The 13,517-nt window shown below is 28.6% G+C and overlaps 1 protein-coding gene across 1 annotated transcript in view; it reads left to right on the top strand.

The window, feature by feature from the left end:
* CNTLN (centlein) overlaps positions 1-13,517 on the top strand; it is a 446,067-nt gene that overhangs the window by 210,909 nt on the left and 221,641 nt on the right. Inside the window, exon 10 of the mRNA XM_051970804.1 lies at positions 12,120-12,293. Within this exon, the coding sequence (XP_051826764.1) occupies positions 12,120-12,293 (174 nt within the window). The remainder of the gene's footprint in view (positions 1-12,119; positions 12,294-13,517) is intronic.

The raw sequence follows: 13,517 nt of genomic DNA, 5'->3' as shown, positions 1-13,517 counted from the left end.
TCAGTTTTCCTACATAGTTTAAGAGAGTGAGTAAACATAGAAAGTATTTACTTGTTGCTTAAATATCCAGATTCATAGACTCTTAGATGTTTAAATCTTCTAGATAAAATGGCTCATTTTGGTATAACATCTTTCATAAATTCTTTTTTAAAAGCTAAGTAATTGTGTTTTTGGGAGTTGGGTTTTTGTCTTTGTTAACTGAGTTACTAGTTGTATTTTCATTCATCAGTATATTGATGCATTTATTTTAAGATTAAAATTAATAAAATCTTTTGGTTATATATTATATATGAAATAAATATTTGATAATGTTAGAATTTGACCACCCTAAGTGAAATATGCTTCACAAAATAACTGTTACCTTTGGTAAATTATGCAATATTTTATTTTGTGTTAAACAAAAATATATTTTTAAAATTTAGAAAAATCTTGTTTTTTAAAGAATTTAACAACATACTTATTCCTCCTCTCACTTTATTACCAAACTTTAAACCCAGTTGTTTAGAATGACATTATTTAAACTTATTCAAATTAAAAATATGGAATTTAACTTTTAATTAAAATTTTAATTCAGTGTGTGATATTCAAAATTAATTTTAAGCTCCAAGCAAGGAAAAATAGGCAAGGTATTAAAATGTAAAAATTTAGCATATATAATGGAAACAGCAACTCAACTTTAACTACTCTATAGTGGCATTTCTCATGCCGCTATAATAAAACTTAAAAACGTTTTAGTGATTTTTTTCCTATAATTATTCAAAATTACATTACCCTTACTGAAAACTGAATGGCTTTTAGTGGATTAATTAAACTGTAACTGGTTTGCCATCTGGGTACAGCTTGTTTAGTTGCTTTTCTACTGGAAGATTTTTCATGGAATAAAGAGTATTTTTTCCTTAGAATACAGCTGCCAGACTTCATTTTCTAAACATAAATAGAGTATGCTTTATTAATTAAGATTAAATTAAATTTGAGATATACCAAAGAAACTTTTTTGGAATTTCCTTAAGTTTTTGAATTATACAAACAAATTGATAACTAAATTTAGATAAAATTTATGCATCTTTTTGATATCAAATAGAATATGAATTTAGATTATATACAAAAAATGAAAAAAATTTGAAGGAGAGAATTAACTAAATCTGATTTTTATGGCTCAAGTGGTTTCATTAAATTAGAGTGCTGTGTGCTGTTCATTAATGAACTTGTGCCATATGCTTTAACTGTTCTGGTCAATAGCTGATAAAGAAAGGCTTGTATGCTTTTTTTTTTTTTTTTTAAGCTGGATAAAAATATCCTTGTGATGGGCTTTTATCAAAGGAGTTACTTTGAATTCAGTAACTACTACTGAGGCAATATGGCTCGCAATTTGCGACCCAAAGGTAGTCATACATTATTGGAATACAGCCTACTGCGCTTCACATTACACAGATGTGAAGGCCTGATTATAGCTGCTTCATAATTAACAGTGATCCGATTTGTTTTGTGGCATAAATGGTGCATGTGTAGAACATTAGCCATGGCACTCTCATTCAAATTCAACTCAAGGGCTCAGCGGCAGGCGGGTCACGAGCTTCAGGGAGTAGAAGCACAAGCTCCTCCATATGTTCTTGCTGCATCTTACTATGGCTATGAGTGCAAGATAAGTTCCCCAAAGAACCTAATCGTGTTCTGTAATTACAGCGCGGCTTTCTGCTGGCTAGAAATGAGGGAGAAGCTAAAACACTCCCTCATCAGATAATTTGTAAATTACTTTACATGGCGGATGCCTAACTCAGTTGGTTTTCAACTGCTGAAATTATAAATAATTGTAACAGATGTGGCAATATGGCTGGCCTCCAATAAATGAGGCCCTTGATAATTTGGCCAACCCTTTGACAGGCCAATTTAATAAAATGTGAACAAAATCTTCTTGCTAATAATTTATCATCCCTTTTCCCAATAGGATAAATTTAATTACCCTAGCAGTTAACAAGGTCACACCCAGATGCCAAACTCGGCTACAGTTTTGATAATGCAATCAGGAATTGAGAGGTGATGACAGCGTTGTTGTTTTTTTCATTACCTGGCTTCACATAAACACAGGTGGCGTAGCTTTCTTGTCAGTTTTTAATAATTACAGGCTATTATGGAATGCATAGTTAGCAGATTGAAAACCACACTTTAGTGAATTTGTTTCAGTATGATTGAGGTTCTAATGTATAGAGATGATAATGCATAACAAGCATAGTCCCTAGTTTACACCACTAGTGAACAGGGTTTGTTTTCTTACTTGTGACATAAGTATGTGTTAACAAAATTTACAGTATCTTTTCCCCTCAGTTGATACATAGCTATTCTATAAGTCACAGAATTTTACAGTAAAAATTGTCAAAGAAATAAAAGACTAACTTTTGACATAATTCTTGATTACTTTATATACTGGTATACATCAGGAGGAGTATTGTGATATAGTGGGAAGAGGACTGGATTTATTGTAAGGGATTGAGTTCATATTCCAGTTTTTTTAAAAATGAATTTAGGTGAACTAACTCAATCTCTCTGTCAATTAGTTTATTTGTGAAATGAAGAGTTTGACTAGATTATCTTTGAAATCCCTCTATTGTTTCCAGTTCTATGATCTTTGGATCAGAAATATTCAAAATAAATTCTGACACAATTCAGGATTTATAAGCACTTTGTAAAACCTTGAAAAAAGTGAACCCTGTTTGTTAAAGTTATGAAATTTAAAATTTAATGATTTTTTAAAAAAGAAAAATCTAGAAGATTCTTCATCTCAATATTGAAATTACCTTCTAGTAATCAAGTCAGTATTTAGTGAGATACTTTGATTTCTTAATATTACTAGTTCAAACATTGGCACATTACAAGGCAACTCTAGGCAGCATAAAGATTTGGAAGTACTTAACCTACCTTTTGATAATGTTTTCTGATTAGTATAAAGGAAATGTGTATGTTTTTTAGAATGCACATTCACTCATTTTATCTAACTACAAGATTATTAACCTTTTTATTTGCATGTCATAAGTTGAGCATTTAACATGTTTTAGGTCAGTTCTTATGATAAGTAAAATTCCCTTGTCATCTCTCTGATGGGAGTACAAATCATTGTTCTTAGTTCTATTAAATTATAAATCATAGAATAACCATTATATGTAAAGAAAGGGGTTAACAAGGTATGGAATGTGATTTTTTTGCCTTCACTAATCAGAACTTTCACATTTTATTACTTCTTGAAATTAAACTGTATTGTGTAAGGGTATTTTCTTCCTACTAGTGTCAATAAGATAGACATCAGTTTTGTTCTAAATAAATCATTTTTCATAGTAAAATTTCATTTTTATATATAAATTAAACAACATTTTGAAATAAAACTTTTCTCTGCTAAATGTAATTTTTCAAGTCTTTTTTTTAACTTTCTAAGTTCAGATAAGTGAAAAAATACATATATTAATACAAATTTAATTTTGAAACAAATTGCAAATTAATTTAATTTTATCCCTATGCAAAGTTAACATTAATTGATATTACAATCAAAAATTTTATACCACAATTATTGCTGAAGAACATACTTAAACCTAATCTAAGTGAATATGCATCATTAGTGGAGATTTGTTGTGAAAGCACACATATTATTTTTGGCTTTAATTAAAACTAATATAACTTCTTTCTTTTTTGAGTAGACTTATTATTGCCAAGCTTCATTTGATATCAAAGATTCTTTGTATATTTAGTTGGGTTGAACTTAACTTTTAAAATATGGAATACTTACCCCTTTTAATAATCAAAAATTATACTCCTTTTTTCTTTCTAGCTTATAACTTTGATTCTTATTTGGAACTGAGATTCATAGGATTTAGATGCCTTATCTGATATAGGTGTGTAATCTAAAATGTAACCTAAAATTAATTATTAAATTAAAAATAAAAAGCTATAAATTTACTGAAAAGATATTATCTTGTGCATACCTGAAATATATGATGCCCTTAGTAAAAAATCCTTTTATATTTTATTTGTATCTATTTAACCATTTATATTTTATTCGTATCTATTAGGTAGTTTTAGAATATAGAATTAAATTAGTTTAATTGACCAATCTGTAATTGGTCAAAGGATATGAACAGTTTTCAAAAGAGAAATTGCAAAACATGTTTCTAGTCAAAAAAATTACAATTAAAACAACTTTGGAAGTTTTATTTTACACTGCAAGTTGGCAAAAAACCATAAACAGTTAATAACAGAAAGGAAGAAGGGTATATTACAGCTAGTAGAGCTGTGAATTGTGATAAAGCCATTCTAGATATCATTTTAAAATAATACAAGAAAAGCGATTAAAGTTTGACTTGATGCTTCCACTTCTGGGTTTATGTCCAAAGGAAATTAAGTACAGAAAAAAGGTCTAATATATATTAAGATATTCATAGTCACATTCTTTGTGGTAGGGAAAAAAGTGGAAATAAAGTGGTTGTATATAAAAATTATGACAAAAACAATGAAATATTGTTTAGTGAAAAATACTAGTTTTGAAGAATTCAGAGAAATGTGGAAATATCTGTATATTGATGAAGGGTGAACTAGGTAGAGCCAAAAGAAAAATAGAGCTAACATAGATTTCATTAATATAGGTAAATCTTGATGAGACAAATCTTTCTGCTAGTACAGTTCAGCAGTTCTTTGTAACTTAAAAGTCTTAGAGAGTTGCCTGGAGCATTGAGAAGTTAAGTTACTTAGCCAAGGCCACAACTCAGAATATATCAGACACAGGATACTCATAGCCAAGCCAGGTCTTACTAGCTCTAAAGTGAACTCATTATGACCTCTCTTCAACAGTGTAATTATATCACTTTATATGAAAAAATGAAAATATAAAAAACATCATGGAGAATAGATAATAAGTGAAATCATTTTTCTTATGATAATGAAGTAGGAGGCTCTTAATTAGATCAGAATATTATGATGTACATTGTCAGATACTATCATCATATGGGATATTTTTTGCTCAATAGTTACTTTTTGTCATAAGAGAGAGTTAATTCAAGAGGGGAGGGGAGTTTTATTTTTCTTTAATTATAAAAGTAAAATATATCTGTGAAACATTTAAAAAATTTAATAGCTATAAACTTAAATCATAAGATTTTATAACTGCAAGACATTTGAAGATTATCTAATATAGTTCACTCATTTAACAGAAAGGAAACTCAATATAAAAAAGCCATGTAATATAAAAATTGATCCTATATATTCTTTTCAGTTATTATATTACTAGAAAATAAATTGGTAACAAAGCACATTGTCATTCAACTACTATATTGTGATGTTACAGGTAAATATGTCCAAAAGAATTAGTTTTTTAAAAATTATTTTTAATTTAAGACTAAATATTAGAATATTACCACTGAAAACACTATGGGTTTCTTTATTTTAGGTTTATATAGAGAGAGCTAAAAGAAACTTAGGAGACCATCTAGTCAAAATCCTTTTTTGAGATAAGACAGTGGATTCAAGGAGATTGAGATATACCTCATCCATAGTTCCGTGGGTAGTATCAGAGGTGACTTTTGATCCTAGATCCTATGACTCTTAATCATGTGTCTAGTCAATAGTGTTCTATGCCTGGCTTTCCTCACTAAGTGCTCTAAAACTGGAATTATATTAGGAATCATTGAGCATAATAAAAAACTAAACACTTTTCTATGTGGATGATGACAAATATGTTTATTTCATGTTTTGGGCTTTTAATAAAATGAAATTTTGTCCATTTTCTTTATCAGATTAAATCTCAGGTCATTTTTCTGTTTAATGGCTTAATATAGTATACTCATTTTCTACTATTTGAGTCTAAAAACTTTGGTTGCTTTGATAATTAGAAAGAGCAATAGTTTGTTTTTATTGTTATTTCACTTAAATCCAGAATACAATTCACCCATACTTTGTCATCCTGCTTAATTCTTGTCTATTTATTCTCATATATTTTCCAAGGAGTTTTAGGGAGTGGCATCTTACCAAATGACTAAAATTCTATCTTTTTTTTTTTTTTTTTTTTTTTTTTTTTTTTTTTTTTTAGTATTCTAGAGGTACTAATAGACCAGTTGGCTCATTCTTATCTATCACATTTTCATTTTTTACCATATAATTGACATTTCTGTTCAGGTCATACAAATTCCTTATAATACCTTTGGTTAGTAGAATGTTCTTACCTACTTAAAACCCATAATTTTCTAGCTTTTTGTTGTCCTTCAGATTGCATATAATTCTAATTTTTCTAATGTCATGATATTCTATGATTCAGTGCCATATAACATTAAATAGGAAAAAATTGTGTTAAAGGAAAGTGATTTTATAGTTTCAGGTTGAATGGGATCTTTAAAAGTATTACAGTATTTCCAAAATCAACCTAATCTTTGGCTGCTTAATTTTGACCCTATGTCAGTGCCCATTTGCAATATTTGGCCTATCCTATGGTGCTTCAGTGCCTTTATTTTAATTTTTATCTTAATGTACCACATGTCAGTCTATTTTAGGCTTATGAATTCCATGTCTACCTTTGGAAATTTCCTGGTCTACAGTGCTTTCCCTGATTCCCTCTCTTATCTGAAAATTATCTCTCTTTCACTTAAATTTCTTTAAACTTTTTTTTTTATTTTTTAGTATGAACTTAAACACCAACATGAACTTTCAATATATAAAGAACAAGAGAAAAGTACTAGGTATATGAAACTGAATTTATGTAAAATTTTTATGTATATTACATTTAACATGGTAAGATCAAAATTGTTCAGTATATCAGTATCCTCTTATGAAATTATTTCTTCTCTTTTCTACATATATTTTTAATGTTAACTTGATCCCCGCCATTTCATTGTATCACTCTCACTAACCCACTAATTCTACCCCTCCCTAAAATAAAAAGCAATCCTTTAACAACAAATAGGTGTAGTCTAACAAAAGAAGGCTCCTTTAAATTTCTTAGAGGAGTTATTTTTTGCAATTTTCATATTCTTCCTTACATTACAGTTTTGTGTAATCCCTCTTTGAGAGTAATGACTATATCTGATTTGATCTTATTGATCTTCATAACTTTTTTTTCTCTCTGAATTTTTGTGACATTACTTCCTTCTGTTTCTCTGATCTAATCCAAGGCTCTGATTTGTACCTTTTTCTATTTATTTCCTACACCCTATTTTTCTTAGTGACTTTATCAGATCAGATGACTGTCAGATAATCATCCCAAGTCTTTCTCCTGAAATCTAAACTGCCTGTTGGATCTTTCAAACTGTGTGCTCCTTAAAGACAGCATAATCCGGACAGAATTCTTTTTCATTCTTCCAAAAAATGAACTCTGAATTTCCTCTTCTAAATTTCTGTGGAAATGCCACTATTCTTTCAGTCTCCCAAGTTCAGTACCTTGAAGTTACTCTCATTTTTCCTCATTACACTCCAATGGCATTATTTTGGATTTGCATAGTAAGTATACTGGGTTTGATAGCATATTACAATGTCATCTGTAAAAAGAACCCTTCAGAAACTTTGCAATAGGATGTAAACCTTTATTTCATTGGGGCCTTTTATGTAGGGTTATCATGAAAAATATCTTCGTGTATGATGATCTGAATTTTGAGAGCTAGATTTGGATCTTGGATTATTTTATGTACTAATTTGTGTTACTTTGAACAAGTAACAGTTTTCTCAGATCTCACTTTCTTTATAAATAAAATGAGGCAATTAGAGTAGATGATCTCTAAATTTCTTTCAAGCGCAAAATACTTTGGTCCTACAAAAGTTCCTGTAGAAAATTTCCCATGAAAATCTATCCCATTCTTCTTGTTTATATCAAAATTTTCCTCAGTGCTTGCTTAGATAACTAAATATAAGATCCATGAACTTGCTATAATAGGAATATTGATTAGTGGTTTCTAATATTTTCTTTTCACTTTTTTTCAATGAAAGTATCATTTGTGATATTTTCTATTCTTAGATCAAACTAAGACAGCAAGATTTATTGTTGTTCTTGTCATTTTCGTTGTGTGTGACACTTTGTGACCCCATTTGGGGTTTTCTTATTAAGATATTGGAGCAATTTGCTGTTCCTTTTGCAGTTAATTTTACAGTAGTGGAAACTGAGTCAAATAAAGTTATGTAACTTACCCAGGATCACACACTAGAAAGTGTCTGAGGCCAGATTTGAACAGAGGAAAATAAGTTTTCCTGACTTCAGGTGCAGCTCTCTACCCACTCTATCACTTAGCTTCCTAAGCATTGATTAAGCACTTGCTATCTACCAGGAATTAAGCTAAGCAGTGGAGATAGAAAGAAAGGTAAAAGCAGTCCCTTTTTTTTTTTTTTTTAAGAGATCATGATTTAAGGGCAAAAAATACAAATAATTATTTACAAGGAAGATATATACATATAGAAAAAAATGGAGACAATTTCAGAGGGATGGACATAGCATTAAAAGGGATTAAAAAAAGATCTCAGTCTTTTTATCCAAGAGATATTTTTGACTGATTTTAAATTGGCATCATCTTTTGTCTTCTGTGTGTACTTAGATAGAATCAACAGTTCTTCTAGTCATTTACTTTTTATAAGTGATTGTTACTTCTCCATGATCATGAAAAACAAAGGGGGGGAATTCTATTATTGTTGCCAATGGGAATCTAGAGTCCAGTAAAAAAGTTCTAGTAGATCTATTCCATTTTGCATATATTTGTTATTCTCCTTAAAGTTCATCTACAAACTATGTTGGTTTAATCTGCCTTAGCTAGATTCTCATGCAAATTTCTCCGCAGAATTATTATTTTTTAACAATTGATTTTTGCTGTTTTATGATGCAGTACTATTTTTAATCTTTTAATATTCACTGTTGTGATATTTTATTAATTATATTATGCTCTAAATTAATGCTGAATTTGATTTGTATCTATTGACATTAAGCAATTGATGGCTAAGATATAATTTGGGGGATCTTTGCATCTCTTCTTTATTGTGACAACTTTCATAATTGATTAAGCTTCTCTTAGAATTTATAATAGAAACATCTTCCCTGCTACCTACACTTGCAAGTGATAGTTTGTTTCAGTGGCTTGAGGTGGAAATGCTATATCATATACTATGACTTACTCATTTTCACCCATTCTTTTAGTTTAATGTTTATTTGGACTTTTGTTCTGACTGGTCAACCATGACTTAAAAGGTATGGCTAATTGTGAAATGACTTCTATGTCAGTAGTTATTCTCATTCAGTCTATTCTAATGGATACTTTTTATGTCATCCATCACTTATTACATCTTGTATTTGCCTGCTATCTTTTTGATAAATTAATAATATAGAAGCATAATTTGTTTTTTCTTTATATTAGTGAAAATATACTGAGTAATAGTAAAGTCTGTGACTATTTCTTATACCTCTATGATAGATATACTAGGCTTTTGGGTCTTGAGGGGGAAAATGTGATAATCCTTTAACATTTTTTTGTTTTAAATTTGTCATTTATTAGATATGTCAATTTATACTTGTTTAATCATTTTTTTTTCAGTTTTGAGATTTACTTATTGAGGTCTTTAGAATAAGGTGCTGCCTAAATACTAATCTTCATTTCTTTATTTGATAGTGCCCATTTGCACATTAAAATAATAAAAAATTTAAAAAACCCAAACTTCTTAATCAGTGTTTGCATTTGCATTTTTCTCACATTTTCATATCTATATCATTACTTGAGTGGATCTTTGATCTTATTAAGATGGGTACTTACATTATTTACTGTAATCCACTCCTACCTTTTTAACCTATGAAACTTCTTGTCTATGTTTTGTTATAAATTTCCTACCATGGGATTTATCAATGGGCTGGAGTTCTTCCTGTAAGTTGGGAGTCCTTCACCATTTTTTTGTATTATGGACTCCTTTATTATTCTGATAAAGTTATGGACCCCTTCTCAGAATGAAGTTTTCAAATGAATAAAATAAAATACATAGTAATGTAAAGAAAACCAACAAATAATTGAAATGTAATTATCAAAATAATTTTTAAGAAGTTCAAGGACTCCAGATTAAGAACTCCTGTTTTTTTGTTTTGTTTTGTTTTGTTTTTTTGTTTTTTTGTTTTTTTAACATGGGTGGATACCAGTATAGCAGTTGGGTTATCTTTAATATACATGCTTTGTTATTTACTTTTTATTATTTGAAGAACCTATGCTTATATGAGTATTTCTTCCCTCAATGAAGTTGGGAAACCCCCATTTTTCAGTGTCTACTCTATTAATGAGTTTTTCTACATTTAAAATTCTAGTCTTTGTTTGACAGATCTACAGTCCATTCCCAGCTAGTACTTAAAATAGAGAATCACTATATATAATCCATTTAATGTATATATTATGAAGTCTTTTTTTTTTCCAGTTTAACTACAGGTTTTTGTATGACCCAGGAAAATTCATTTCAAATTTATTTGCTAACATAATGAGGATAATAACACTCTCTGTAGATCATGATCTGTTCAGAAGATGCTAAATGTCAAGTAAGGATAACATAGAAGAAATTTGCCAAATTTAACTTGACAAATTAGCAAATAGAGAAATATTGCAAACACAATATGTGACATTTGAAAATTTTGAAAATCAAGGAATATAGAGATTTGCATGAATTGAGTAGAAAGGAGAAACTGATTTTTAAAAGTTAGTAGGAGAAAATTCTCAAAAGATTTTGAATGTCAAGGACTTACAATTTCATATGCAAAGTAAATTAAGACTTAAGTAATTGTGATAAATTTTTCTTTAAAAGGTATAAGTTAGAGGGATAGGGATAGGGATTTAGACCTATGATTTTATTAGTATGGACAATCCTAGAACAGGAAATTTCCATTATCAATGAAAATTGTTGTATATTTGGGGGCAACTTTTAGTGTTAGAGAGTTGCTTAGACTAGAAGGAGGTTGATTTACTTAAGAAAACACAGCCAATATATGCCAAAGATTATTCTTTTTTCTCCTCTTTAATTCTGAGGCCATCTCTTTATTCACTATGAAACATTGCCTCTTGTATAAATAATATAGCGAAAATGACTATTAAATTAGAATACCATGTGAGTGGAAAACAGGTTTGTTAGTATCCTTGAGAGATGGAAACTGTAATACTATTTATCAAAAATGGTCTCGTATGAAATGATCTTATAGGATTTATAATTATATATATATATATAATATACTTATAGGATTTGGAATATTTTGTCAACAAAAGAAGAAATAATTGATAGTTTTATTGTGACCCAAAAGGAATTAACATTTTATTTTAAGGTCCTTAGGAACATAAATTGAGAAGAATGAGATACCTCAAATCTTTAATTAAATGTAATTTAATGAATATTGAATCCCTAATGATAATATGAGAACCAAGTTATCAGGGCTCTTTGTTTTCTTGTGAGCCATGACATTTTGTTTTGAATATGGTTGAAATATTTTACTAATCTTTTTGTATCTTGTGATTATTCAATAAATATATTGTGAGATACAAATACCAGTGGAAAGTGTTGAAATAACATATTTTATAGGTTTTAATGATCTCAAATATATCTAGTTAAGAATGCACTAAGTATTAACAAATTTATTGCAAATAATTTTCAAGAATTTATGTTGTTAATTTTGAGGTTTATATGTATTTTATCTGACAGAAAAATAAATGTTAAAATAATATATGGAGCAGAATATTTTACTAAAAATAACTTTTCTGTATATTATAGAGTAACAAGTTATTGGTTTATTTTTTATGGATTTATATTCTTATATTTGTGACTCAAAATAAGATGGTATATTAGATGTTTTGTAGAAAATTCTTATATTTCAAATCATGAACTTGAAATGTAAATCATTTGCAAATGATTTCTACGTGTAATGAATAAGCAAATGCTTTTCCCTTTTGATTTTTCCTCTTTTTGATAATATAATTTACGAAAATATTTATTCAGATCTTAGGCTATTGAAAAAAATATTGCATTTTGAATATTAGTTCTATTTAATATTTGTTCCTAATGGGGGATATGGGCAGTTGGTAAGGAGAGCCTTATTTAAACTCTTTACTAATTTGAATAATTAAATTATTTTAAAATAATTTGATATCTTATTATTTTTATAGGAATTTCAACAGCCATCCCTTTCTAGTCTGGAAACCATGATGGTGTCACAAAAGTCTGAAATTGACTTTTTACAGGAGAAATTGAAAATAGCAAATGTTAAGCTATCAGAGAAGAGTTCCTCTACCAGTATTCACATAGGAAGCATCATCTCAGGATTTGGAAGAATTTATGAGGTAGAAAAGTTTTACTGCAGTGTGTTTGTCATAATAATTTCGCTCAAACAATTTTATTTGGGAGAAGATCTAAAAAGGCTCATAAAACAAATTTTTGCTTACTGTTTTTTATTTTAAAAACTAATTTAATGAAAGTATTTTCTAAAGACGCATTAAAATAACTCAATTTGAAGTAAAAAGTTTTACTTTGTTGAACAAAACATGATAGATTCATAAATTGCTTAGAGGATCATTTATTTATACATTTAAAAATTAATATTTATAGTGTTCCAAGTAATGTGTTGAAGATCTCATATGTTTATTTTCCCCCAAAATAAAAATAATTTTGTTGATATTAAAATGACTAGTTGATAAATTGCTGATCAAGCTTGACACATTCATTTCAACTGACAAATGCTTTTTTATCTCAAAATAACTATTTTAGTATAATCATATGTGTTTTAAAAACCAGAAGAATCAATAATTAACCTTTCATTTAGTTATATTTCACATGTGAAAAACAGTATAAATTGTGGATAAAGAACTGATTCTAAAGTCAGGAAGTCTTAGGTTCAAGCCCAGCTTTTGGCAATGCTGTTTTTGAGATACTGTATAAGTTATTTAACCACTTGATATTCCAGGAAATAAGATTAGAGGTTGTTTAATAGTTTCTGATCTGTATTGGTAGAAGGCTTTTGTTCCCAGGGAATTGCTTACACAAATCAAATCACAGCTTTTCTCTACTTACCTATCCTATTTACATAGAGTAAAATAATATTAAATTATTTCCCCCTCATCACAGATACAAAGAACTCTGTATTGTAATTAATGAAGAAATTGAGATTTTTATAATGGTATAATTACTCATGTGAAAATTTTCATATCTTTATTTTCTTTTTAAAGTAATCATTGCATGTGTTGGCATTATCTCAAAGATAATTAGAAAACTTTATTTAATTAAAATATCAATGTAACAGTCTTACATTGTAAAAATGTTGTCTCCAGATCAGTTAATAAAACTAATTTTTTTCTCCTCAAAATAACAAGTTTCAAAATGTTTCTCTTCAAGTTTTATATTGTTTAATTATTTTAATCAAAATGTTACTTTGCTAATGATATATTATATTTCTAGAAAAGCAGTGTGATGAAAGTGTTTATTAATCCAAATAATTTTTTCTTTTAAAGCTTGCCATTTTGTCTTATGATTTGAACAAAAATCTTGATCTACTTAAGAGTAGACTTAGG

Source organism: Antechinus flavipes, chromosome 1 (assembly GCF_016432865.1).
Source record: "Antechinus flavipes isolate AdamAnt ecotype Samford, QLD, Australia chromosome 1, AdamAnt_v2, whole genome shotgun sequence".
Lineage (NCBI taxonomy): Eukaryota > Metazoa > Chordata > Mammalia > Dasyuromorphia > Dasyuridae > Antechinus > Antechinus flavipes.
The sequence above is the reverse complement of the archived record's forward strand: the minus strand, read 5'-3'. Positions and strand labels throughout refer to the sequence as shown.